The sequence below is a fragment of the Diabrotica virgifera genome, chromosome 6 (assembly GCF_917563875.1).
Source record: "Diabrotica virgifera virgifera chromosome 6, PGI_DIABVI_V3a".
Classification (NCBI taxonomy): domain Eukaryota; kingdom Metazoa; phylum Arthropoda; class Insecta; order Coleoptera; family Chrysomelidae; genus Diabrotica; species Diabrotica virgifera.
This window is the reverse complement of record NC_065448.1, coordinates 252,311,009-252,335,689: the sequence shown is the minus strand read 5'-3', so window position 1 is coordinate 252,335,689 and position 24,681 is coordinate 252,311,009. Positions and strand designations below refer to the sequence as shown.

Sequence of the window (24,681 nt, the reverse complement as noted above, 5' to 3'; positions counted from 1 at the left end):
TCTTCTTCACATGGTTGGATATCATTTTTCTTCTTTTGAAATCTATTAATCCGGCGCCAAATTTCTGAGGGATTTGAATTCCTATTAAGTTGAGTACAATAGTCTGCCCAAGCCTGTTTGGCTTTCAATTTGAAGGTTCTTTTGCAGAGCGCATCTATTTTTTTTACATTGATATAATTTGAAGTTATCATATTGCGCTTGTACGTTTTGTAAGCTTCCTTCCTTTGGGTAACTAACTGTTGACATTCCTCATCCCACCAAGGGGGATGAGGAGCCTTTTTAGGAGAGAAGGGGTAAGTTTTTTTAAGAGCTGAATCCGCCGAGGATGTCATTGAATTGGTGATAAAGTTAATCATTTCGTTAGTATTGTTGAAAAGCGGAATCTCGGAGAAATCTTTATCAATTTTTTTTTGAAACAATGCCCAATCAGCTTCTCGCATAGACCATTTATGAATGGGGGTAATATTAATATTATCAATTCTAAGTTGTTGTAACACAAATGTGATAGCATAATGGTCAGAGCCATACGTATCTGCTTTAACAGACCAAGAGAATTGTGAGCTAAAGTTGGACGAAATGAGGGTAAGATCAACACATGATGGAGGAGAGCCAGGGGCAGATACTCTGGTAGGAGATCCGTCATTTGCAATGATAAAGTTGTCGAAGTATTCTAAAGCTTCCATGAGTATGTTACCGCTATGATCATTGTTTATAGAACCCCAGGCTCCATGATGGGCGTTAAAGTCGCCACCAATAATAAAATTATGCGGAATTTGTTGAAAAAGATAAACATAGTCGTTCACTGTGACTGCAATGCTACCTGGACGATAAATACTAACAACAGATATTTTGGTGCCATTGACATCAATATCAATGCCACAAACTTCAATATTTTTATTAAATGTTTGGTTGAATACTATATTATTGTATTTAATATTATTAGAGATAATTATGCTAACACCTCCACCTCGTTTATTACGTCTATCTTTTCTAATAATATTAAATCCCTGTAAGGACATTTCATACTTAGGTTTGTACCAAGTTTCCGAAATAAGAGCTATATCAAAGTGTTCTTCTGTAAAAAGTTGCGTAATAGAGTTTTTATTAGAGTACGCTGATCTAGCGTTCCACTGGACAATTTTTAAACCGGCCATATCAGGTAAAGAAATGTTTAATCACGCTGTTAATTATATTTTCTACATCTTGTATAGAGGGAACTGAACTATTAATCGCAGGGTTTCGAGCAGGAATGTCTGAAAAGAAATTATTGATTGAATCCTTCAAAGTAGTAGCGAATTCATTTTTAAGATGTTCATCGTTATTTTTAGATACATTTTTATTATAGTTTCCGAACTGAAATACGGGGCTAGCACAAAAGCTAAATTCGCTGGGAGCGGTAATAAGCGTAGGAGACGATGGGTGTATTTTTCGTTTTTTTCTAGTAGAAGCTGCAGTATTTGAAATATTTGCAATGGAAGGCAAATGTTTTGATGAGCTTTGAGCAATATTGGAATAGGTATTTGGCCTGGAAACTAATGAAGGGAATTCAGTAGTGGATGACAGTAACGGAGCAAATCTGTTTTTTTGAACAATACTAGTGTAGGCAGGATTGTCAATAACTTTTTCGGCCTCTTTGAAAGAAATATTAAGGTGTGCCATTGCTTCCTTAGTTCGTTTTTGTTTTTTATACTCTGAACAATCTCGATTTGTCGAGTTGTGTGAATTAGAGTTACAAAAAATGCAGAAGTTATCACATTGAGTGCATTCGTTATCATTTTCTTTGCCGCAGTTTCGGCATTTCTTTTTTCCTTTACATTGAGATGCAGAGTGACCGTAACGAAGACAATTGTAACACTGCATAACAGGATGAACGTACGTGTCTACAGGACATCTCACTTTATTTATATAAATAAATTGGGGAATTTTGTTCCCAGCAAATGTGACAATTATCATTTGACGGGGGATTTTTTCAATCACTCCGTCTTTTATTACTTTTCGAAACATTCTTTGAACCTTACGAACAGAACACTCTGATTTTATAACTTTAACAAGATCATTTTCAGTCAGATATGTATCGACCCATCTCACAATACCTTTTTTTTCAGTTAAATGTGAGGGGATATAAGCTATCAGTTTATTGTCTTTGAATACCGAATTTTCCACTAATTTGTTCGCAACTAACCCTGAATTAACTTCAATTTTAAGTCTGTTACGACCCACGCTACTAATTTCTAAGATCGATTTTTCGTATTCCGAAAGTGCTAACAGTTTTTCACCAAGTCTCATTGGATGCAATCTTCCCACATTCAAAACTTCGTGTTCCACAAAAATTAAGTACGGACCTGTATCTCTTGACGTAAATCGATTATTAATGGAAATATCGCGTTTGAAAGACTGGTTTGGCTGGTCTAAATTACTTGCTGTTGTTGTTAATGAGCTTTTATTGTTATCATTATCTGCTGGAAAAACTTGATTTTTGTCCCCTGTTGCAATATTATTCTTATCGGCTTCTGTAAATCCACGAAAACCATCTTGATTAATATTTACATTTGAATCGTCGAGTTCCATGCCATCCAGAACCCTGATATCCTCGATTCTTATATTTGAAGATCGCGGCGGCTTCCCGCCGCCAGGTGAAGTTCCCGACATCCGTCCCAGACAGAAGTCGGATTTTTAAGTATAATTTCCCAGGACAAATTAAGTAATGAATCGACTTACTTGTAGAAATCCAAAAAACTTAACCAAATAAATGAGTAAAAGGTAAACAAACTGTGTATTTTTTGCGGCAATTAGTGAATCGACTTTTAAATCAAACACGTCTAATCACTAAGAGACTTGATAGATGACTGTAATCAAATTATGTAAATCAAAGCATTACATACTATTTTGGTAGGTTCTTTTTAAATTTTTAAAGTAGGTAGGTACCTATGAAATTTTTTAATAGGATACTGAAACATTTACAATTATTACGTATTTGTCGCTTTTAAAAACTATTTAAAAAGTCACTACAATATTATAAACTTGCTTTTTTTTCTGCCATCACAACAATAAAAACTAATATACACAACATTAATTTGTTTATCCAAAATCTCCATATTGAACAATTATTATTGACAGATGATTTTAACACCCAATCAGATCCCGTATAACGTTTATACCATATTGTCTGTGTGCGCATGCTCGCAGTATTATGAAATTTTACTCTCAATCGCGCCTAAAGAAGTATAACTTCAAAAATTAGGCTAGTAGCAACTCCTTCTCTTATCGAACCGGAAAACTTATTGAACAGCCCAGTAGATTTATTTACCTTCTGAACGCTGTAATTTCAGTATTTTTTAACATGTACTTTGTATTTTTAGAAAGCCTTAGTAACGGCAAAACAGATGTTAGAACTTTGGAAAAATCTTTATGAAGGCCAAACAATCTCAGATATGCCAGAATGTGATAGAAAAAGTGACACGAGATCAGTCTTCCAACTATACAGTTCAGAAATGTCAGATAAAGACTCAAGTAAGTATTCTTCTTCTTTAAGTGCTGTCTCCTAATCGGAGGTTGGATATCATCATCACTATCTTTACCCTATATACCGCTGCTCTGAATAGTTCTATAGAACTGCATTTAAACCAGTCCCTTAAATTCTTCAACCATGACACTCTCCTTCTTCCTATACTCCTTGCTTCTCTTATCTTTCCCTGTATTATCAGTCTTAGCATTTCATATCGCTGTCCCCTCATTACGTGTCCCAGATATTGTAGCTTTGTGTTAATTATTGCTATTCTAAGCATCCTTCTGTGACACCACATTTCATATGACTGTAGCTTATTTATGTGTTCTTGCTTTAATGTCCAGCTTTCAAGTCCAAATTGCAATATGGAAAACACATAGTATTCCATAGTCACATAATATAGCATAGTTCTAATGTAAGGTCTTTGTGGCAGAGAATTGTTTTCAATTTCTTACTATTTCTATCCTGGCCCTTATTTGTTCCTAGGTATTTGTATTTATCAAACCTTTCTATCGGTACATTTTCCAAATGTGTGCTTGTTTGTATATTTGTTTTCTTAGTTATTATCATGTATGTAGTATTCCAAATATTGTATCTTAGATTTTAAGTTTCTTGTATAGAATTTTTCTTAATTATTAATATGAAGGCGGATTGGGGGCTAGTAGGACTAGACCACTGGCGGTGAAAACTACTGTGGATTCTGTGGGTCGTTTGGGATAATTGCAATAGACGTGAGGACGCTTTTTAGACGTACTTAAATATTGACATGCCGGTCATCATTAAGTAAACGCGATTATTTCCAAAGGCATTTTCTTTTGTAAGAACCAGTAAATTGTGGCCGCTTTAATTTCACATAATCACTTTTACATTTCGTCAACTTATCAATACCTATAATTTAGTTGTGTATTTTATTAATTAAAACTGTTAAGCATCATACGGATTTTTATTACGAGTGTCTTTAACGGATCCTACATGTGTTTGTTCTTTTTATATTCATTTTTAGTCCATACATATTCTTCACAGCAAGTGTTTGTTTCATTAATGCTGTTATACATTTTAGGCTCCTTACACCTGCACAATCTGGCCGCCACAAGAGTAGAGCAAGCTCTTAGTGAGGTCGCTAGTTCCATGAGTAGTTTTAACCCTAGACCGGGTCCTCAGCGAGCATGGATGCTGCAAGTTGAAATCTGGCTGCTTTTAGCCGAACTGTACCTTGCTCTAGACCAGCCTGCTGACATTCAAATGTGCGTTCAAGAAGCCATGCAGATATATCCATTGAGTCACCATACAATGCATATGGTAAGTAAGATCATATATATTAATATTATTCGAACATCGTAAAAATATATTATTAACCTATTATTATTATTAGTAACACTGGTGATGAATTTTTTTAATCCGAAAACGTTCTGTGATTACTGTAACCCTTATTTAGTGAATTTTAAATATACCTTTTACAGAGGATGTCTTATTTTTTTAATAACCTCTCGTTTTTTTTTTGTAGAAAGGGCTTCTTCACATGCATAAACAAGAGTGGGCTGATGCCAAAATGTGCTTCCAAAATGCTGTCGCTATTAATCCGCTTCACGTTCAGTCGTTGCAACAGTTAGGTTTAGTGTATCATTATTTAGACCTTCAAGGATTGGCCGAAACAACCTTACGGGAGGCTGCCAAGATCGAACCCAAAAATCATGTTACATGGTAAGATCTTTTTATTAAAAACGGAAATTTTCTGTTGGCCTTGATCTTGTAGGCATTTAGCCATGCTTGTAGTTTATAATTCTGAGGATGATGTTTGCACGTGCAGGATGATATTAAATTCTTATTATACAGTGATGAGTGCGCTAATAACCGACAAAATAACGCAAAAGATGGAAAACATAACACGTTGTGAAATAAAAAGAGATGAAACTAATAGAGCTGCAAAATTATCGATAGGAACCTATAAGGTTACATTACATTACATACGTTCCCTCTTTTAGACGCATCGAAGGAGTATGACAACTGTCACTGTGACAGCAGAATTTTATAAAATTTTATAAAATTCTCCTGTCACAGATCTCTAAAGGTGGGAAACTGTGTAATGTAAACTTTTAGGTTTCTATCGATAATTTTACACCTCTACTAGTTTCATCTCTTTTTATTACACAACCTGTTATGTTTTCCATCTTTTGCGTTATTTTGCCGGATATTAGCGCGCTCATCGCTGTATTGTGTGTTTATAAATTATATGTTTATGTATTGTGTATTGAACGTATCTGACTTTGTATTAATCGGCTAATGTTGGTATATGCGTGTTGCTGACTTCTTCTTTTAGTATTGCCAACCTGAGCTGTTTCATATTTGTTTCTTTCATGACTATTGATGCATATTTTCACTGTATTGTAAGCTCATTTCTTATGGGCTTATATGTCTTCTTCTTCTTTTTCTTCTTCATAAGCAATTTTGTTTGTTATTGGCGGATTTATACCTCTAAGGAAGATTGTCGCTCCATTTTTGCGCGATCGACAGATACTTTTTCTATCGATTGGTGGTTTATTTCTTACTATTTTGACCATACGGGTCTCCCTCATTCGGCTTCTGAAGTTAGTCTAGATCTCAGCCAAGATGTTTTCTTTGTTCTCAAGCCTTTTTTCCCCTCTACTCTTCCTTGCATGATGACGTGCAGCAGAGAGTATTTATCGTTTCAGAGTATGTGGCCCAAATACGCTGTTTTTCGCATTTTAATGGTGTTAATAAACTTTCTACAAAGTCCAATTCTTCTTCTTCAAACACTTCTTCGTTGGAGACTTTTACAGTCCAAGGAATTTTCAGAATACACGTCTACATAGCCAGATTTGGAATACTTCCAATTTTTTTACGGATTGGACTTTCAGAGTCCAAGCATCTAATCCGTAATAATATAGTAGTTGCAACCAAACATAACATTCGACGAACCTATTCTGACCTGTATGTCCTCATCTTGATCTAAATGTGTTTATAAGTTGACCTTCTAACGGTTTACCCTCCAATGTCAGATGTATTTTTTCAACAGATTATTTGGTTCTATCTATATTCATTATTAGTTCCACCTTTTTGCTTTGTCTGTTAATGATTTCTAGAAAAATTTGTAAATCGTCTATATTCTCTGCCATGATTGCGGTACCGTCTATTAAACACATATATTTGTTTTATTAATACGTTTCCCATTTTATTTTTAGGTACAACTTGGGAAAAGTCCTTGAAGCTCTTGGAGAATACGAAAATGCCAGTAATGCAATGGCGACAGCTCTCCTTGAAGAACAAAATAGTCCTATTCTTCCTTTTAATTCGGTCCCAATAACTTTTGAGTAGAATAGTTAGGTAATTTGTAAAAACGATAAGGTCCTATGTGTTTATAAATAACGGGTACTTAGCTAATCTTCAAATTCATCCAATAATAGTATTTTACCATTTATATATAGTATTTTCGATAGTAGTAAAATATACTGGTAACTTTTAAGAATGAGTTAAATAAACAGTAAAAACTGAAACAAAATTTGCAAAACGCAAGCTGTCTTTGGAACTGGGCGGTCCATAGTATTCTATTACGCAAGTTATTGAGAAAAAACAGCCGTCAATAAAGAAGTTCATCTGGTTTACGTAGACTTACAAAAAGCATATGACAGTGTGCCCCTCAGCAAACTATGGTTAACCTTACGGCAAACCAACATTAAACATGGTCTTATCAAAGCAGTCTGTATAATGGAACGACTGCAAAAATTAAAACAGGATCAAGGATGTATTATGAGGGATTTAAGGTCACGAAAGGATTGAAGCAGGGGTGCTGTATTTCGCCTACCCTTTTCAAAATTTACCTGGAACAAGCACTCAAACTGTGGAAAATAAAATGTAATGGCATTGGAATCCCTCTCAATGACGAGACAACACTATACACTTTATGTTTCGCTGTTGACCAAGTTCTGATTGCTCAGGATCATGCCGACTTAAGTTACATGACTCGGAAGCTAATAGAAGAATATAATAGATGGGGTCTCGCAGTCAACATTAAAAAAACTGAAGCCATGTGTATTGGAGGGACAAAGCAGTCCACTACATTAGACGATTGGGCAGAAAGTAAACACTGTGATGAATACAAGTACCTGGGCATCAAGATAAATCAAGATGGAGCACTCGATGTTGCTATAAAAGACAGAAACATAAAGGGTAGAAAAGCCATATCCTTGATAAACGGCATTCTGTGGGACCAAACAATATCTAAACCGAACAAAAAGCTTATATTACAATACCATATTTAAAAGTATAATCATATATGACAGTGAAGTATTACCACTGAAACAAAGAACAGAGAGAAAATGCTACTAGTAACAAAAAGAGACATCTGAAGAAGAGCAGCAGACAAATCAAGACGAGATCGGAAGCCAAATGAAAGAATATCAGAAATGATGTGTCACACATACAATAATAATTGATAACATAAAAACAAAACAACTAATATGGGACGGTCATGTACAGAGAATGCCAGATGACAGGATCCCTAAATTAATTTTGGCATTGGCACCACAAGGGAGAAGGAAAAGAGGAAGACCGAGAAGAAGCTGGAGAGAGGGAATTGAAAAAGAACTAGAGGAAAAAGAAATCCCTCCAGGTCTATGGCTAAACAGGGAAGAATGGCGGTTAGGAGTCGGAGAACGCTGTAAACCGATAGTAGTAGTAGTAATAACCAAATTTTCGTTGAAAATACAATTTTATAAGGTCCTTGAAGAGAAAATCAAATTCTATTGTAAATTGTGTTAGAGGGACGATTTAAAACACAACAATGTACAAGGTGAGGCAGATAAAGAGCCTATTAGAAATATCTCGAGAACTAAAGGTAAGAGAATCATGAAAATTGGAATACAATGGTTTTGAGGTATGAACTATTTAATGAAAATATTTTCATATATTTGCTACTTCCGGTTATACCGGAAGTTGATTGTAACTTGGTTTTTTTAAATGGGACACTCTGTATATTTTTACATTTTTGGATTCTGCTCGATGTCCTCTTTCTTAAAATATGAGGTTTGATAATAATATACAGGGTAGTTTAAAAAATAATTACGGTTTTTAATAAATTTTGTAGGAAACTTCACACCCTGTAGAATTGTACTGATTTGATTTCAAAAAAAAATTATTATTAAAAATTATTAATACAGCGAAATGTTTAATTTTAGTGTACAGGGTTAGTCGAAACTCGGAATGAGTATTTTCTGAGTTTTCTTAAATGGAACACCCTGTATTTTAGTATTGTAATGAAATGATATTTTATAGTACTTTTTTATTTCTTAAGCATTCCCTATACCTAACTGCTTTAATTTGTAAGTTATTCGTAGTTCTTTAAGCCAAACATTAATTGCAATAAAAATTACGTGAAATTTTATTAGTTTGCGGTGAAAATATTCAATCGTAAATAATTTTTCGAAAATAAACACATTAATCTTGACTGACCCTTAATTGATTAATACGGGTTGATATATCAAAATACTTACTTAGTTAAGATTTTTGGTGTGTTCAATATTAATATTCACATACAATATTCTATCTAGTTTGCTATGACTTTGACACTAAATATGCTTAAACATTTGCTTTGTTTAAACAATCTACTATTTTTGAAGTTCCAGTTGCTTTGCTACCGTTACTAATATGAATTTTTCTAATCAGGAACTGATTCAGATGTTTTTTGTTCTAGGAAAGTATAACAGATAAAAATTTGCTACTAGCAATAAGAATTTATCATCAGCAATTCCATGATAGATGACAACCAAAAAGAGAAACTTTTCAAAATTTACTAGAGCGGTTTCAACGAACTGGACATTTAGATTACAATAAATCTGATCGAACAAAAACTATTGTTAATGATTAAAATGACTTAAATGTTACTGTCACTGAGAATCTGCATATTAGTATGAACGTTCTCGTAATATAAGTGTCTAGTACTAGTACGTCGAAACTATTCTAGTAAACTTTGAAAAGTTTCTCTTCTTGGTTGTCGTCTATCAGGGAGTTGCAGATGATAAATTCTTATTACTAGTAGTACATTTTTGTTATACTCTCCTAAAACAAAAACTTTACTAATCAGTTCCCCATTACAAAAATTTATATTAGTAATGGTAACAAAGCAACTGGAACTATAAAAATAATACAATGTCTAATGTTTAATCAAGTTTAGTGTCAAAGCCATAGTCAACTAGGTAGAATATGGTTTGTTTTATTAATATTTTATGCACCAACAATCTTAACAACGTAGGCATTTTGGTATTTCATCCAATATTAATAAATTAAGGATCATTCTAGATTAACATGTATTTATTTTCAAAAAATTATTTATGATTGAATATTTTCACGGCAAACCTAATAAAATTTCACGTAATTTTTATTGCAATTAATGTTTGGCTTAAAGAACTACGAATAACTTACAAATTAAAGCAGTTAGATATAGGGAATGCTTAAAATATCATTTCATTACAATACTAAAATACAGGGTGTTCCATTTAAGAAAACTCAGAAAATACTTATTCCGAGTTTCGACCAACCCTGTATACTAAAATTAAACATTTCGCTACATTAATCATTTTTAATAATAGTAGACTATATTAAAAATCACTTAAACATAAATGGAGTTTTTGATATCAAATCAGTACAATTCTACAGGGTGTGAAGTTTGCTACAAAATTTATTAAAAACCGTAATTATTTTTTAAACTACCCTGTATAATATTACAAAACCTCATATTTTAAGAAAGAAGACATCGAGCAGAATTCAAAAATGTAAAAATATTCCATAGGGTGTTCCATTTAAAAAAAACGAAGTTACAATCAACTTCCGATATAATCGGAAGTAGCAAAGAGACGAAAATATTTTCATTAAATAGTTTATACCTCAAAACCTCTGTATTCCAATTTTCATGATTCTCTTACCTTCAGTTCTCCAGATATTTCTAATAGGCCCTTTATCTGCCTCACCCTATATATAATACTATTTTAATGCGTGTGTATACTCTAAAATTTACCAGTACCTATTGTCTGTTGTTGGCCCTTTCTTATTGAGGGAATCGTACAGTAAAATTAAAGTTTCAATGTTATTTTGTGTCAAAAGTTTAAATACTTTTTTCCTTTAAAAACTTGTAGATACGAAAAGTACTCTTTCTCGAAAAACCTCTTTTATCACACTAATGTTGAATAAGCATAACTTAAGCGAAACTTAAAAGGTAATATATTTTAGAATGAGACGTCCCAGATGTAAACAATAAATCTGAAAATTCTCGTGGAACCATTTTCTTGTAACATCCTTTTACAATTTATAAGGAAGGCGACGACGAATAAAGGAGACAAAAGGGACTCTACAATATGCAGTCCGTCTATTCGTCTTGGAAAAATTGTCGCTACAGCGTCCGATAAACGAATTGTTTTTATCTTCTTCTTCTTCTTGTAGTTCCTTCTCCTATCGGAGGTTGGCTATCATCACAGCTCTCCGTAACTTATTGGCGACGTCTCCGAAAAGATCTACTAAGCTGCAAGTATACCACTCTCTTAAGTTTCTCAGCCAGGAAATTATTCTTCTATCTATGGATTTTCCCCTTAATTTTGCTCTGAATTATGAGCCTTAATATCTCATATTTCGCACCTCTAGTAATGTGGCCCAAATAGGGCTTTTAATTCACAGTTATTTGTTTCGAGCTTCTATCTTGTGTCACATAATATTAATATATCTACGTTTACGTCATACGTTATTGGTATATACCAATGATACAAACCGAAGACGTATCACGTAGATATATTAATATTTTAAGACACGTGATAGAATCTCGAAACAAATGACAATCGATGAAAAGCCCTATATTCCAGCTTTCTTGTTTTCCTTTTGTAAGCTTGTTAACACTTCTGTATTCGTAACTTGCATCTCCGTCGTATATCTGTACTTCTAGCTCTGTCTTATAGTGTCTTACCGTCGATTTTTCGAAGGGTTTTCATCTCTGCTGTTTCTATTGTTGTCTTCCTTTTGGCACTCGTAGGGTGTCCCGTTGATGAGATCCAATTTCAAGACATCGTTGTTAATAGGTCTGGATCCCGCGTATGAAAAAAAAAGTTGATTAATAGCAAGCTGAAAATTTGTTAATAGCTTAAGGGTGTCTAGTCAGACAAACTTTGATATATGGGAACACTGAAACAGGGGCAGTTTTAATTGTGGAACAGGTTAAAAATTTGGAACGGTCAGACCACGAAAACGGCATATTTATTTTGTCCGACAGAACAGACTTAAACTCTCCGAACAGAGATTAAACTCTCATGCAAAATTCAGACTGCTATTTATCACCAAATGGGCGTTTTAATGAGTGGAACATGTGGAATATGTCAAATGACAGGAATTATGACAGGTGATAAATAGCAGTCTGATTTTTGCATGAGAGTTTAATCTCTGTTCGGAGAGCTTAAGTCTGTTCTGTCGGACAAAATAAATGTGCCGTTTTCGTGGTCTGACCGTTCCAAATTTTTAACCTGTTCCACAATTAAAACTGCCCCTGTTCCAGTGTTCCCATTTATCAAAGTTTATCCGACTAGACACCCTTAAGCTATTAACAAATTTTCAGTATGCTATTAATCAACTTTTTTTTCATACGCGGGATCCAGACCTATAACGTCTCTGCACAATTGAATGACTAACTTTCAGTTGTCTTGCCACATCTCTTTGGCTTGTTCCATTTTCCAGCATTGTAATAATTTTAATATACTTTCAATATTTTTCCATTGTGATTAAGAAATAAAGTCCTTTTCATGAGCATTTTTCAGTGCGTCACAAATGATAGAAAAAAAGGTAAATCCGTGATAATACACATTTATGACATTTATTCTAACATGACATTTTAGTTAAATCTGACAGTTGTCACATTTTATTTGCAATTTGGCATAAAAACAAATCAATTGTGTTTATTACATTTATAAAATGGTATTTTCTTTGATTTTTATCGTTTTATAAATTGTACAGATTATATTCGTAGATATTATATAATTCGTAAATAATTTTTTCTTCGATTATAGCGCCATCTATCGACAACTAGAATAACTAGAATAAATGTTATAAATGTCTGTAATCACAATCACAGACGTGCCTTTTTTTCTGTCACATACAATTTAATGCGTTAGAAAGAAATCGAAAAACTCTGACGCACTGAAAAATGCTCATGAAAAGGACTCTACACCTCACTGTAAGGAGGCCAGTGTAACACTAAGATATCTCAGGAACTCTTTAGAACACTACAATAGTTCACACATTTAATTGAATTAACGTGAAAGAAAAAGGAGAAATATGTAAAAAATATATAAAAGTTCCTAATATTTAGTTGGTGGTCCGTTTTCTCTGTCGTGCAGTGTATTTTCAGATTCATCATCCAGATTCAGATTTTCCGCCATTCTGTTCGGTTCCTTTCTTTGTTCTTCCACTGGGTAATCTCAAGTGCTTTCAGATCTTTTTCCACTTCTTCCATGTATCTAAGTTTTGGTGTTTCGGTCTCCAATCTCCGTTCAACATAGCCCATCCAGCGCAGACATCCGATCTTTATGGATGCTATGACGTCAGGTTCATTGTATGTTGCGTATAGTTCAAAATTATATCTTCTGCGCCATACGTCATTTTCTTTCACCCCTTATATGTATTTTCAGATTATGAACATAAAAAATCCAACTCCGATCATATTCAACTGGTTATCGTCTTTCTTAAGTTTTTAAAATTTATTCTATATCAATATTTAGTATATATTATTATTGATGTTTTCTGGAATATTTAATAAATAGGAATATCAAAAAATCTACAAGTTTTTTGGTTGTACAATATTTTAGTTTTCGTTTATATTATTCATATTTTTATATCAAATTTTGTGAGCCAATGTTTCTTGGGTTGAATTCTTTATTAGTGGAAGTATTTATACATATAAAATAGATAAACAGTGAGATATTAGGTGATGTAGTTTTGTTATTTATTACATATTTTAATTATTTTTTGTACTAATTTTAGGAGGTATTTGTTATTGTTAAAATAATTAAACGAATATGTTAATATATTTTTACTTTCATCCTTCAAATTTGTATTATTGATAGCCAAAGCCTATGCCTCAATCAAAAGCAACCTAAGCACCAATCAAAAGCAAATGTTTCCATTGGAATAAAATAATTCTTCTTCTTCTTCTTGTGCCGTCTTCTAACGAAGGTTAGCGATCACTTCTTTAAACGTTTCTCTATATTTTGCGATGTGAAATATCTGTCCAACACTGAGGTTAGTCCAATCTCTGATATTCCTCAGCCAGATTTCTTCTTTCTTCCCAAGCCTTCTTTCCCTCTACTCTTCCTTGCATGATGGCGTGTAGCAAAGAATATTTATCGTTTCGAAGTCTGTGGCCCAGATACGATGTTTTTCTTATTTTATTGTGTTCATAAGCTTTCTGCCATGTTCAATTTGACATATTAAAGCAATTTACTATTTTTATTGGGAATGAGCCTCAATTTAACTTTAAAATAAATTTATTTTAGCGTTTCGGTTTCCACTTCGAAAATCGTTGTCAAAACATTTATTTTAATTATGTGGTGATTTTTACCCCGACAATATTACTGTGGACTAATATTCACAATGTGACAAACACATGTTACAAACGTCCTTATACACGTTTTGCAATTTAATTTGTGCCTGTTCCCCAATATTTTCGGTAAAAGCTAGGCAAAAATTTTAATTGATTCTCACTACCATCAGTGCATAAGTTTCCACTGCATTTATGTTCATCAATAAGTTATGGTATGTAGATGGTTAGAGACATAAGATGCATTGAAAACTTGTACTGGTATCAGGCAGCACAATTAAAAATAGACAATTCTATATCCAAATCCATACATATAAGAAGGGGTGTTCGGCAGGGATGTGTGCTTTCCCCTCTTTTATTTAACATTTATTCAGAAGCCATATTTCAAGAGTCTTTGGAAGATGCAGAGATGGGAATCAAAGTGAATGGAGTATTAATCAACAACATACGATATGCTGATGATGCTGTCTTAATTTGCGACAACATAGCAGATCTTCAACAACTTGTCACTATAATCGGAGAATACAGTAAGCGAATGGGATTAGAGATTAATACCAAAAAGACCAAATTCATGATCATCTCCAGACACTTGGATGCATTTGAAAACTCCACCATAATACTGAATACTAAGTCCATTGAGAGAGTGAGCAAATTCAAATACCTAGGAACGTGGCTTTTTGAAGACTGGGCATCGGACAGGGAAGTAAAATGTCGCATTGAGCAAGATCGACAAGCTTTCGTAAAATTCAGGAAGGTACTGAGCTGCTCAGAGTTCGACCTTACACTGAGACTAAGGTTTACTAAATGCTACGTATGGTCGGTGCTGCTATATGGCATAGAGGGCTGGACACTCAAAACGAGGGATATAAACAGATTAGAAGCCTTCGAAATGTGGCTTTATCGCCGTATCCTAAAGATACCATGGACGGCGAAAGTCACAAATGTGGATGTCCTTAAAAGAATCAACCAAGAACGCCAACTTTTCGAAAACATCAAGAAAAGAAAAACGGCGTATTTGGGTCACATCATGCGAAACGAAAAATACCAGTTGCTTCAACTTATAATCCAGGGTAAAATTGAAGGCAAGAGAGGAATAGGACGCAAGAAAATGTCCTGGCTCCGAAACATAAGGCAATGGACAGGGATTACCGACGTACAATCACTGATACACATTGCAAAAAACAGAGAGTTAATGGAAAATGTGATCGCCAACATCCATTAGTGGATTTGCATTTGAAGAAGAGAAGAAGTAGATGGTTGCTATATGATCAGTATGTCACAGCGATGGTTAGATATGGGTGCTTGCTTGCATCCGTACCATTCCTTTTGTGTTTTTTTGATTGTATTTCTAACGACTTTTAATTTCTATGGAAAATGTTTTCCTTTTTTTGAATGATGGGATCAATCTCTTGTAATTGTTCCATTTATATAATTACTTACATTAAGGTACTAGTACACTTTAGAAGACCAAAAATAAGCATTTTTTCAAGATTTTTTCTATCAGAATCTTTATTAAAAATGAACATAAAACTTTTTACATATTAGCATCTAACTCTTAGACAATACAAAAATATATCTTTGTTCATTTATGCCTCTACACTAATATTGTAGAGGGCGCCAAAGTCGAGGCCTCGAAAAATAGTAGTTCCGATGGCGGACAGTTAATCTCAGGATTGGGATCTCTGAAATAAAAAAATCGTACGGCATTTGAAAAAAGAATGTTTCTTACGTGACAATTTACCACCTTTAGTGAAAAATTCTGCAAAAAAAGATTTTACGGAAATTTTAAAAAATTTTGTGAAAAAATCGCCCGTTTTCTTACAGTTTTTCATGGATAAAAAATATTTATTTTTTATTTTTTTGGTCAAATTGTGGTAAATTGTCACGTAAGGAACCTTCCTTTTTCAAATGCAGTTCGATTTTTTTGTTTCAGATATCCCAATCCTGAGATTAACTGTCCGCCATCATTTTTCGAGGCCTCGACTTTTGCACCCTCTATAATATTAGCGTACGTGCATAAAAGAAAGAAGGTATAATTTTTGTACTCTCTAAGAGTTAGATATTAATAGGGTTCTGAGAAAAAAATTCCTGAAAAAAATGATTATTTTTGGTCTTCTAAAGTGTACTAGTACCTTAAGTTATTATATCGTAGCATAGCTCTGGAGATGGCTTTGTAAGCCGAAAGCACTAAGCTATGAATTAAATGCCGAACATACTTTACAAGTAGTTTTCTTTTCAATTCATTTATTCATTTGTTCATAAGTGTGCAAAAAACATATCAGTCTTTTGCAATTGTTGAAGAATAGGATTGTCATCCGCAAAATATTATATTTTGTACTTTTGTAAATCTTCTTTTTAAAGTGCCTATCCGTTCCGGATGTTGGCGATCATCATGGCTATCTTGATTTTGTTAACCGCAGCGCGGAACAGTTCAGTGGTAGTCGTGTTATGCCACTTTCATAAATTTTGAAGCTAGGAAATGCGTCTTCTTCTCGGTCCTCTTTTGATACTATTTACCTTCCCTTGGATAATCAGTTGGAGAAGGCCGTAACGTTCTTTGAGACTTTCACACTCTTTCCCCATTCTACGCAGGACTTCCACATTTGTAATTCGGTCAACCCAGGGCATACGTAAGTTGCGCCTATAACACCACATTTAGTGTCCACGCTTCCATTCCGTAGAGCAGAACTGTGAATATGTAGCATTTCAACATACGGTATTTGGTTTTTAATGATATGTCTCGACTGCTGAAAATGGATCGCATTCTAACGAAGGTTGCTTTTGCTTTTATTTCGCTGTTTAATTTCTGTTGAGTGGTCCCATTCGCTATTTAAATTGGTGTAAATGAAATATCATATTATGGTGAACACAAAGAAGTCTTTGCAAAGGTGTGATTAGCGCAATTAAAATTTTCGGAAATAAAAATTCGTAATTGGCTTAAAAAATTTATCACAGTTCAAAGAAAATTAAGGATGGATCATTTGTATAAACAGACAAGCAAAAATGTAAAATTGGTGCATATAAAACACAATTTACTTAACTAAGATACAGTCAGCTTATCAATATTTATGCAATAAATTTGTACATTTATCTTGATTAACATTTTTTTACAATGAGAGGTAAATGAGCAATTTTCATCATATTTACACCATCTGTCTGAATTCATCTTTATATTGAGTTGTAGTCTTTATATATCCTATTTATTCGATTGGTACAAAACTAGATAAAAATATAAGATAAAAATAGATAGATAACAAACGAATAAAAACACACTAACAACTAGTGGAGTTTTAGAAGAAGAAATGTGCAAGTCACTACCGTTTTGAACGTTTAGTACAGCCGGGTCCAAAGTTATAACGGGAGCAGTACTTTCAGCATGGTTCACAGGAGGATTATTCAGTAAAAATTTGTCATCAATTTTCAACATGATACTAGTGTTATTTTGATTTGACTTAACAGGATTCATTTTCTCGACAGTGAGGTAAAGCATAATTAAGCTTTTGCGAGAACCACGGTTTTCCCCATTCTACGTAGGTGTTGGTATTTAGATATGTCTTTATATCCACATCCAACCTGCTTTGATCGAGTTCACCATATTTCACTACGATCACTCTAGCACGTCCTTCATTAATAGCTTGAGTATGTGCAGTTTTAAATTCTTGTATGCCCCAGACGCTGTCTAAGAAGTTATTCGAGAGAACCACCAAAGTTCTTCTAGAATTCATAACGGAATACTCAACATTCCTCAGTATGGTCTCGCCGGGTTTCCAATCTCTAATGTGAATGCAAGTTCTGAGTGGTTGAAGAACTGGAAGCAAATTGTGAAGAACAAATTCTTCATCTTGGTGTGCGTAACTTAAAAAGACATCATATTCTTTATCTTCATCAGGCTCGTCTTCAGTACAAAACCATATACTGTGATAAAATAAGCAAAATAATAGTTCCTGCCTATAATATATGTATAATACAAGTGTTACTATTGTTAAAATCAGGAAGGCTACAATCGGGAATACTACTGACAGAATGAAAGCTGAAGATGTTTTACACAGGTCAGCTTTTTTAACTAGATACTGCTTTTCCTTCTGACAAAAAACGTCTGTTGAATTTACCTGAAAATAAATGAAAATATTTACTTATGTATATCATCAAATGTGCTGTGTGTATGAGTATGGCATTGGGCAAAATCTATTTGCTACAATACATAGGAATTTTTAAAATGTATGTATATTGTTGTAGGATTCTTTAAAGACAATCGTAATAAAAGTCCGTGTGATGTTTAACAGTTTTAATTAATAAAATAGATAACTAAATTATATATACTATTAAATTGACGAAATGTAAAAGTGTTTGTGTAATTGCGACTAAAATTTTACTAGTTCCCACAAAAGAAAATGTCTTTGAAATAATCACGTTTATCTACTTAATATATGACCAGCTTGTCAATATAAGTACGTCTTAAAGCGTCTTTTTGATTATCCCAAAACACGTCTGTCGTGGTTCTGATGTTAAAATCCACTGACTATATAACCCCTACCCTAAAACAAATTCTCTTATAATCAACTATTTTTAATGGGAATTAAAATAAATTTATAGATTCTTTTATATCTAATCTTTAGACTAATCAGTTTGATGAGTCACACACTTAAGATACTTTTACGTATTATACAAAACCGAGTATTCCTTCTGTGCGAAACTAGAATGGGTAATAAGCAATTTGGATTTAGAAATGGTCTAGGAACTAGAGAAGCACTATTTTGTATGCGCGTTCTATTACAAAAAAGTTGTGAATTCCGAAAGAACGTTTATGTTTGTTTCGTCAACTTCGAGAAGGCCTTCGACAGGGTACAACATGATACACTTTTCGATTGCCTGCAGGCAACAGGACTTGACCACTACGATATAAGACTGCTGAAATACTTATATTACAATCAAGTAGCCTCTATCCAAATTGGAGACAGTCGTACTGAAAAACTGCCGATAAAACGTGGAGTACGACAAGGCTGTGTTTTATCACCCACCCTTTTTAATCTGTACTCTGAAGAAATCTTTAGGAAGGCTTTGGATGACAGACAAGAGGGAGTAAGGCTAGGCGGAGAAGTAATCAACAATATTAGATACGCTGACGATACAGCCATTCTTACTGAAAATTTACAAGATCTTCAGGCACTACTAAATCTAGTCAGTGAAGCAGGTTATCGGAGAGGCCTTAAAATCAACATTTCAAAGACAAAGTGGATGGCAGTTGGAAAGATTAATATAGATCAAGGTCAGCTTTCTCTTGATGGAGAGGAGTTAGAACGGGTAAATCATTTCAAGTACCTTGGCAGCTGGTTAAATGTAAATTGTGACTCTGATGAAGAGATAATAACTAGGATCGAAATATCACGGAAGGCTTTTATGACCTGGAAACCAGTTTTATGTACCAGACACCTGTCGATTCGAAAGAAGGTGCTGAAATGTTATGTGTGGTCTATCCTATTGTATGGCTGTGAGACATGGACGTTAAAAACCACAATGCTAAACAAAATAGAAGCATTCGAATTGTGGTGCTATCGACGAATCCTAAAGATATCGTGGGTTTCGCACACTTCCAATGAAGATGTTCTTCAAATGCTGAATTCAGAACGTCTGCTCATAAGCATCATAAAGAGGAGAAAAACAGAATACTTCAGCCATATAATTAGAGGACCTAAATACCATATGCTTCGCCTTATAATACAAGGAAAAGTGGAGGGAAAGAGATGGATTGGTCGAAAGAAACTTTCATGGCTGCGTAATATTAGACAATGGTGTGGCTGCACAGTAGAAGAATTATTTCGCGCAGCAGCCGATAGAGAGAGATTTCAAGAAATTGTAAACATGATGACGGCCAACGTCTGAATACAGACACGGCACCTAAAGAAGAAGATATCTAATCTCCTCTTCTCATGGTTTAATTCGGTTTCGTGAGAACTAACCTATTAAAATTGAATCAAAATATTTACCGATTTTTTTCAATAAACGAAAACCAATAAAATTAGTCAAGGCGGCTACGGTTTATCTTAAAGTCCGATTCCAAACGATTGAAAATAAACACAATCTTCTCACTAAACTACTCGTCGATTAGATACGCCCCCACATCTGTCCCTAAGAGCGTCGCCGACGCCCGCTCGTTTCGTGTTTGTACTAATAAAAAGAAAAAATATATACAGGAGTCTTAAAAATTAAGGTAAAATATTTACAATTCTACATTGTAATGCGTTTATATTGTCTTCTTAATTTTTTACTCTAAGCGCCAGTTTAGAAAATCCATCGCAGATCCTTATTTTCGAAAAAAATAAATCGAAAAATATGGACTTAATTTAAAATATTTAAACGTTATTATTTAAATAATTAAAAGTACTTAAAAAACTCTATAGATCAAAAGTTGCTCATCAAAGTCAATTTATCTTTTTCTGCACTTATTTTAAACGAATGTTTTTTCGCCCCCGAGATATGGCCCCAATTCACCACCAAGTAAGAGCAACCCAACGGCACAAGTCCAACTTTGAAGTGGATGATAAGTAGAACCTAAATCCAAATTTTCATGCAATTCGGTGCTGACACTGAAAATTACACGGTATCGCCGAGTTTCACGTTTATTTACTGGGCTATTGGTACGGCCATTCCGAAAGAATTGATGATAGATGACTTCCTAAGCAAATAATGAAACGGGTACCAGTTGAAATTTTTTTTATATTTTAGCATAGCTCGGGAGATGGCTTTATAAGCCGAAAGTGCTCAGCTAGTGGACGGAGAGGCGGCGCCGAAAAATCTCTGAATTTACTAAAGCTAGTTTTTTCACAGTTGATTACCGTGATTGTATAGAGAAACATACTGCGGTCGGTCAAGCGAAACGTAGAACAGGGGTTATTGAGAGGGTATCAAAGTTGCTTTCCTACGAAGGTAATTAAATCCATTTACTAAGGCTGAAAATCAGTACACACATTGTAAATTGAATATAAATAAAAGTTATTATATTCGGTCAGCTGTATGACGGGACAGAGCCGGTTGGTCGGCCCCAAGGAATGTACAGGGTTATTCACTATATTTTGACTCTCTTGTAAACTGCTTTATTTACAGAATTAGAAAAAAATGTAAAATACAAAAGTTATTCGATTTTTTAATTATGCTTTTTTGACATATATATCATACTAGTGACGTTATCCATCTGGGCGTGATGACGTAATCGACTATTTTTTTTAAATGAGAATAGGGGTCGTTTGCTAGTTCATTTGAAAGGTTATTCAATTCTCCATGTACTAATATAAACGTTAAGATCATTATTTATACAGGGTGTCCAAAATTTTTTTTTTGAATTATCAATTAAACAATTAACTTAATTAAAAAAAATTTTTTTGGACACCCTGTATAAACAATCATGTTAATGTTTATATTACTGAATAGGGAATTGAATAACCTTTCAAATGAGCTAGCACACGACCCCTATTCTTATTTAAAAAAAATAGTCGATTACGTCATCACGCCCAGATCGATGACGTCACTAGTGCGATATATAGGGGAGAAGAGGGAGACTTGATCCCACCATTACATTTTTTCAGATAGCTATTTTTACAACCAATCTAGAACCTTGATAATTTAGTGGAATATTACAAATTTATCACAGTTTTGGGTATTGTACACTCGAAAAATATACTGCTAATAAATAACGAGTTTTTGTAGAATCTCGTAATATGGAGAAACTAATCATATCTCCCCGTACTCCGGGAGACTTGATCCTTGTGTATGGGAGACTTGATTATACCTTTCCAGATTTATGATATTAAAATAAAACCAAAAATTGGATACTGAAAACTAACTTTACTCAGTCATGACTTATAACAAATAATGTTATTAAAAATATATAACATTTTCTGGCAGAAAATTATACTGAAAAATTATAAAAGAAAAAAAATTATTCTCGAATATTGAACATCCTTAGTGATTTGGGAAAGACAAAACATCCTATGCGCTTACTGTAGCTCCTAAAAGTCGGGCGTGGTAACTTTTTTAAAATTTGGTCACGTGCGACTTCACCCATGTCTTCTTTTTCTGGCCACTTAAAGGTTTTTTCATCCCTTTTTTGGGCAAATTTGATTTTAAAATCCTCGTTCTTTTTTCCCATTATCTGTCCTACGTAACGATGGACTATGTTTTTTTCGGAGACAAAGCTGACAATTACCCAATCTTGCACACTCAATTCAAACTCGTCACCTTCTGCTTCCGATTCACATTCACTATCTGTCTCTACTTGCATTTCATCATTAGGATCATATTCAGACTCTGACGATGGTAGTATAATGTCACTGCTCCCCGAACTTGAAGATTCCCTCAGATCCTTAAGTTTTTGTTTAGTTATTCTTTTTAGTGCTCTTATTTTGGCCCTTTGCTCTTTTTCTAATTTTTTTTCTTCTTTAGCCTTAACTTCAGCTTCAAGCGCAAGTTTTTCTGGTGTTGCTGTGAGAATTTTTGTAGTTGCTCGCTTTCTACCCTTTGCTTTATTGTGCTCTTTTGATGTTTGTTGTAGCTGTTCATTTTGTGAAGTATCTCCATTTACAGAATGGGATCTAATTATTTGAGGTGTGGTGAAAGTACCAGTAGAAGTAGAAGGCTGATTTTTGTCCTCAATTACTGTTCGTCGTAGTTGTTGATTATGTGAAGTGGATCCACTTGAGGAATGTGGTCTAATAATTTCAGGGGTGGTGAAAGTGCCAGTAGAAGTGGAGGGTTGATTATTGTTATCTATGGCTGGTTGTGCAACATCAAACTGGGATAAAGTGGATTTGTTTTCCGGATCTTCGCGATCAGTAACATACGCCGACATAAAATCTTCATCGGTAAAAATATTGGAATTGAAAGGCCATATACCCGTAACTCTGAATCCACTCTCAATATTACGTGGAGTAAAAGCTAGGGGGAAAGCCTTAGCTAAGCATCCTCCGACTTCATATATTGTAATTGTCCTTCCTGGGTGCGCCACCATCCAATCATCACAGGCAGTATTATAAAAACTCTTGAGAGGGCCAAATACACTCCTGTCTAACGCCTGGAGCTTATGCGACGTATGTGGTGGTATGGTAAGAAGAACTATTCCGTGTGCTTTGGCATACGTTATGGCTTCCAGACTAACGTGGCTATCGTGATTGTCCATTATGATTAAAGATTTATTGTCGGTAGTCGCCTTTACATGTTTTTGAAAATGTTCCAAAAATTTGATGAAATTAGAAGCGGTCATCCATCCACTTTCATAAACTACGCCGGTGGTCCCTGGTGGGCTATGATCAATCATGCGATCTTGCCAAAGTTTTCGAGGAAAAACCAAAAAAGGCGGTATATGATTTCCAATTGCGTTGATTGCACCACAAAGAGTTACTGTTGGTCCACGTTCCCCTGACGTAATTTTCCCAACCTGTTTTGCACCTTTGCATGCAATGATCTTCTTTGGCTTATGGACAGTTGAAAGGCCAGTTTCGTCTATGCTCCAAATTGCTTCTGGTCCAATTCCATTGCTTTCAAGAACTGTCTTTAAATTTATGAAAAATTTTGATACATTGTTTCTGTTGAAGCTAGTTGCTCTAGTAAGACTGGTTGCTTCCGGAGATCGTAGTGATAAGGTCTTCATCCTCTTTAGAAATCCGTATAACCAGTCGTAACTGGCTTGCTTATGTTTATTCCACGAAGCAGGTATTTTTTTATTATTTCTTACGGCAAACTCGTACGCTAGTTCTTTTACTTGTTTGGTTGTAAGGCCATGGTGTAATTTGCTGGCAACATCTAAATAATCTTTAAACATATTTTCCTCTGCATTTGTAAATATTTGAGCCTTCTTGTAATCAGGTTATTTCAACATTTTCGGATCGTTGTCGGCGAACGTATCTTTTTAATGTCATAACATTTATTTGATAACGACTTGCCGTTCCCTTGAGAGACGTTCCGTTATTAATAACGTCTAAAACAGCTTCTTTTAACTTCTGGCTGTCGACTGGTGTTCTTTTCTTTGCTCCTTCCCTCCTTTTGTATTGACGTGGCATGTCTATAAAATAAAAAAACACTCATCTATAAGGAGTTTCTGGGAGACTTGATCCCGGGATCATATCTCCCAGATAAGATGTAATCAAGTCTCCCCCAAGACGCCATTTTAATATTTTTGTCTATAAAAATATGACGACAAACTAGAACTCATTGCAAACTGTGTAAAACGTAAACTGAATGATTATGGTGTTAAATAAAAATTATACGAAAAACTCACCTTAACGAATATTAAAGAAAATCAACTTTAAATAATTTTGAAAACACTTCTCGGTAGAGACAAAAAACTTGTAACAAACACGTGCTCTTCGTTGTGTATTCTAATACAAACTAAATTAAATAGGATCTTCAGACATACTAACAGCTACGCTTTGTTGCCGGTTTTATAATTTTAGGCTACTTATTTACTGAAATTTTAAAGAGTGATCAAGTCTCCCATATGATCAAGTCTCCCTCTTCTCCCCTATGTCAAAAAATCATATTTTAAAAATTGGATAAGTTTTGTATTTTACATTTTTTTCTAATTCTGTAAATAAAGCAGTTTACA

At 34.2% G+C, this 24,681-nt stretch overlaps 2 protein-coding genes across 2 annotated transcripts in view; one reads left to right on the top strand and one right to left on the bottom strand.

The window, feature by feature from the left end:
- The window catches only part of LOC114338291 (tetratricopeptide repeat protein 7B), a 48,985-nt gene extending 36,147 nt beyond the window's left edge, over positions 1–12,838 (top strand). The window contains exons 11-14 of the mRNA XM_028288885.2: positions 3,360–3,510; positions 4,566–4,804; positions 5,010–5,206; positions 6,706–12,838. Of these exons, the coding sequence (XP_028144686.1) occupies positions 3,360–3,510; positions 4,566–4,804; positions 5,010–5,206; positions 6,706–6,838 (720 nt within the window). The 3' untranslated portion in view covers positions 6,839–12,838. The remainder of the gene's footprint in view (positions 1–3,359; positions 3,511–4,565; positions 4,805–5,009; positions 5,207–6,705) is intronic.
- A 4,181-nt stretch (positions 12,839–17,019) lies between these two features.
- Positions 17,020–24,681, bottom strand: part of LOC114338117 (protein toll) — a 123,972-nt gene continuing 116,310 nt past the window's right edge. Inside the window, exon 6 of the mRNA XM_050653915.1 lies at positions 17,020–18,196. Coding sequence (XP_050509872.1) covers positions 17,540–18,196 — 657 coding nt within the window. The 3' untranslated portion in view covers positions 17,020–17,539. The remainder of the gene's footprint in view (positions 18,197–24,681) is intronic.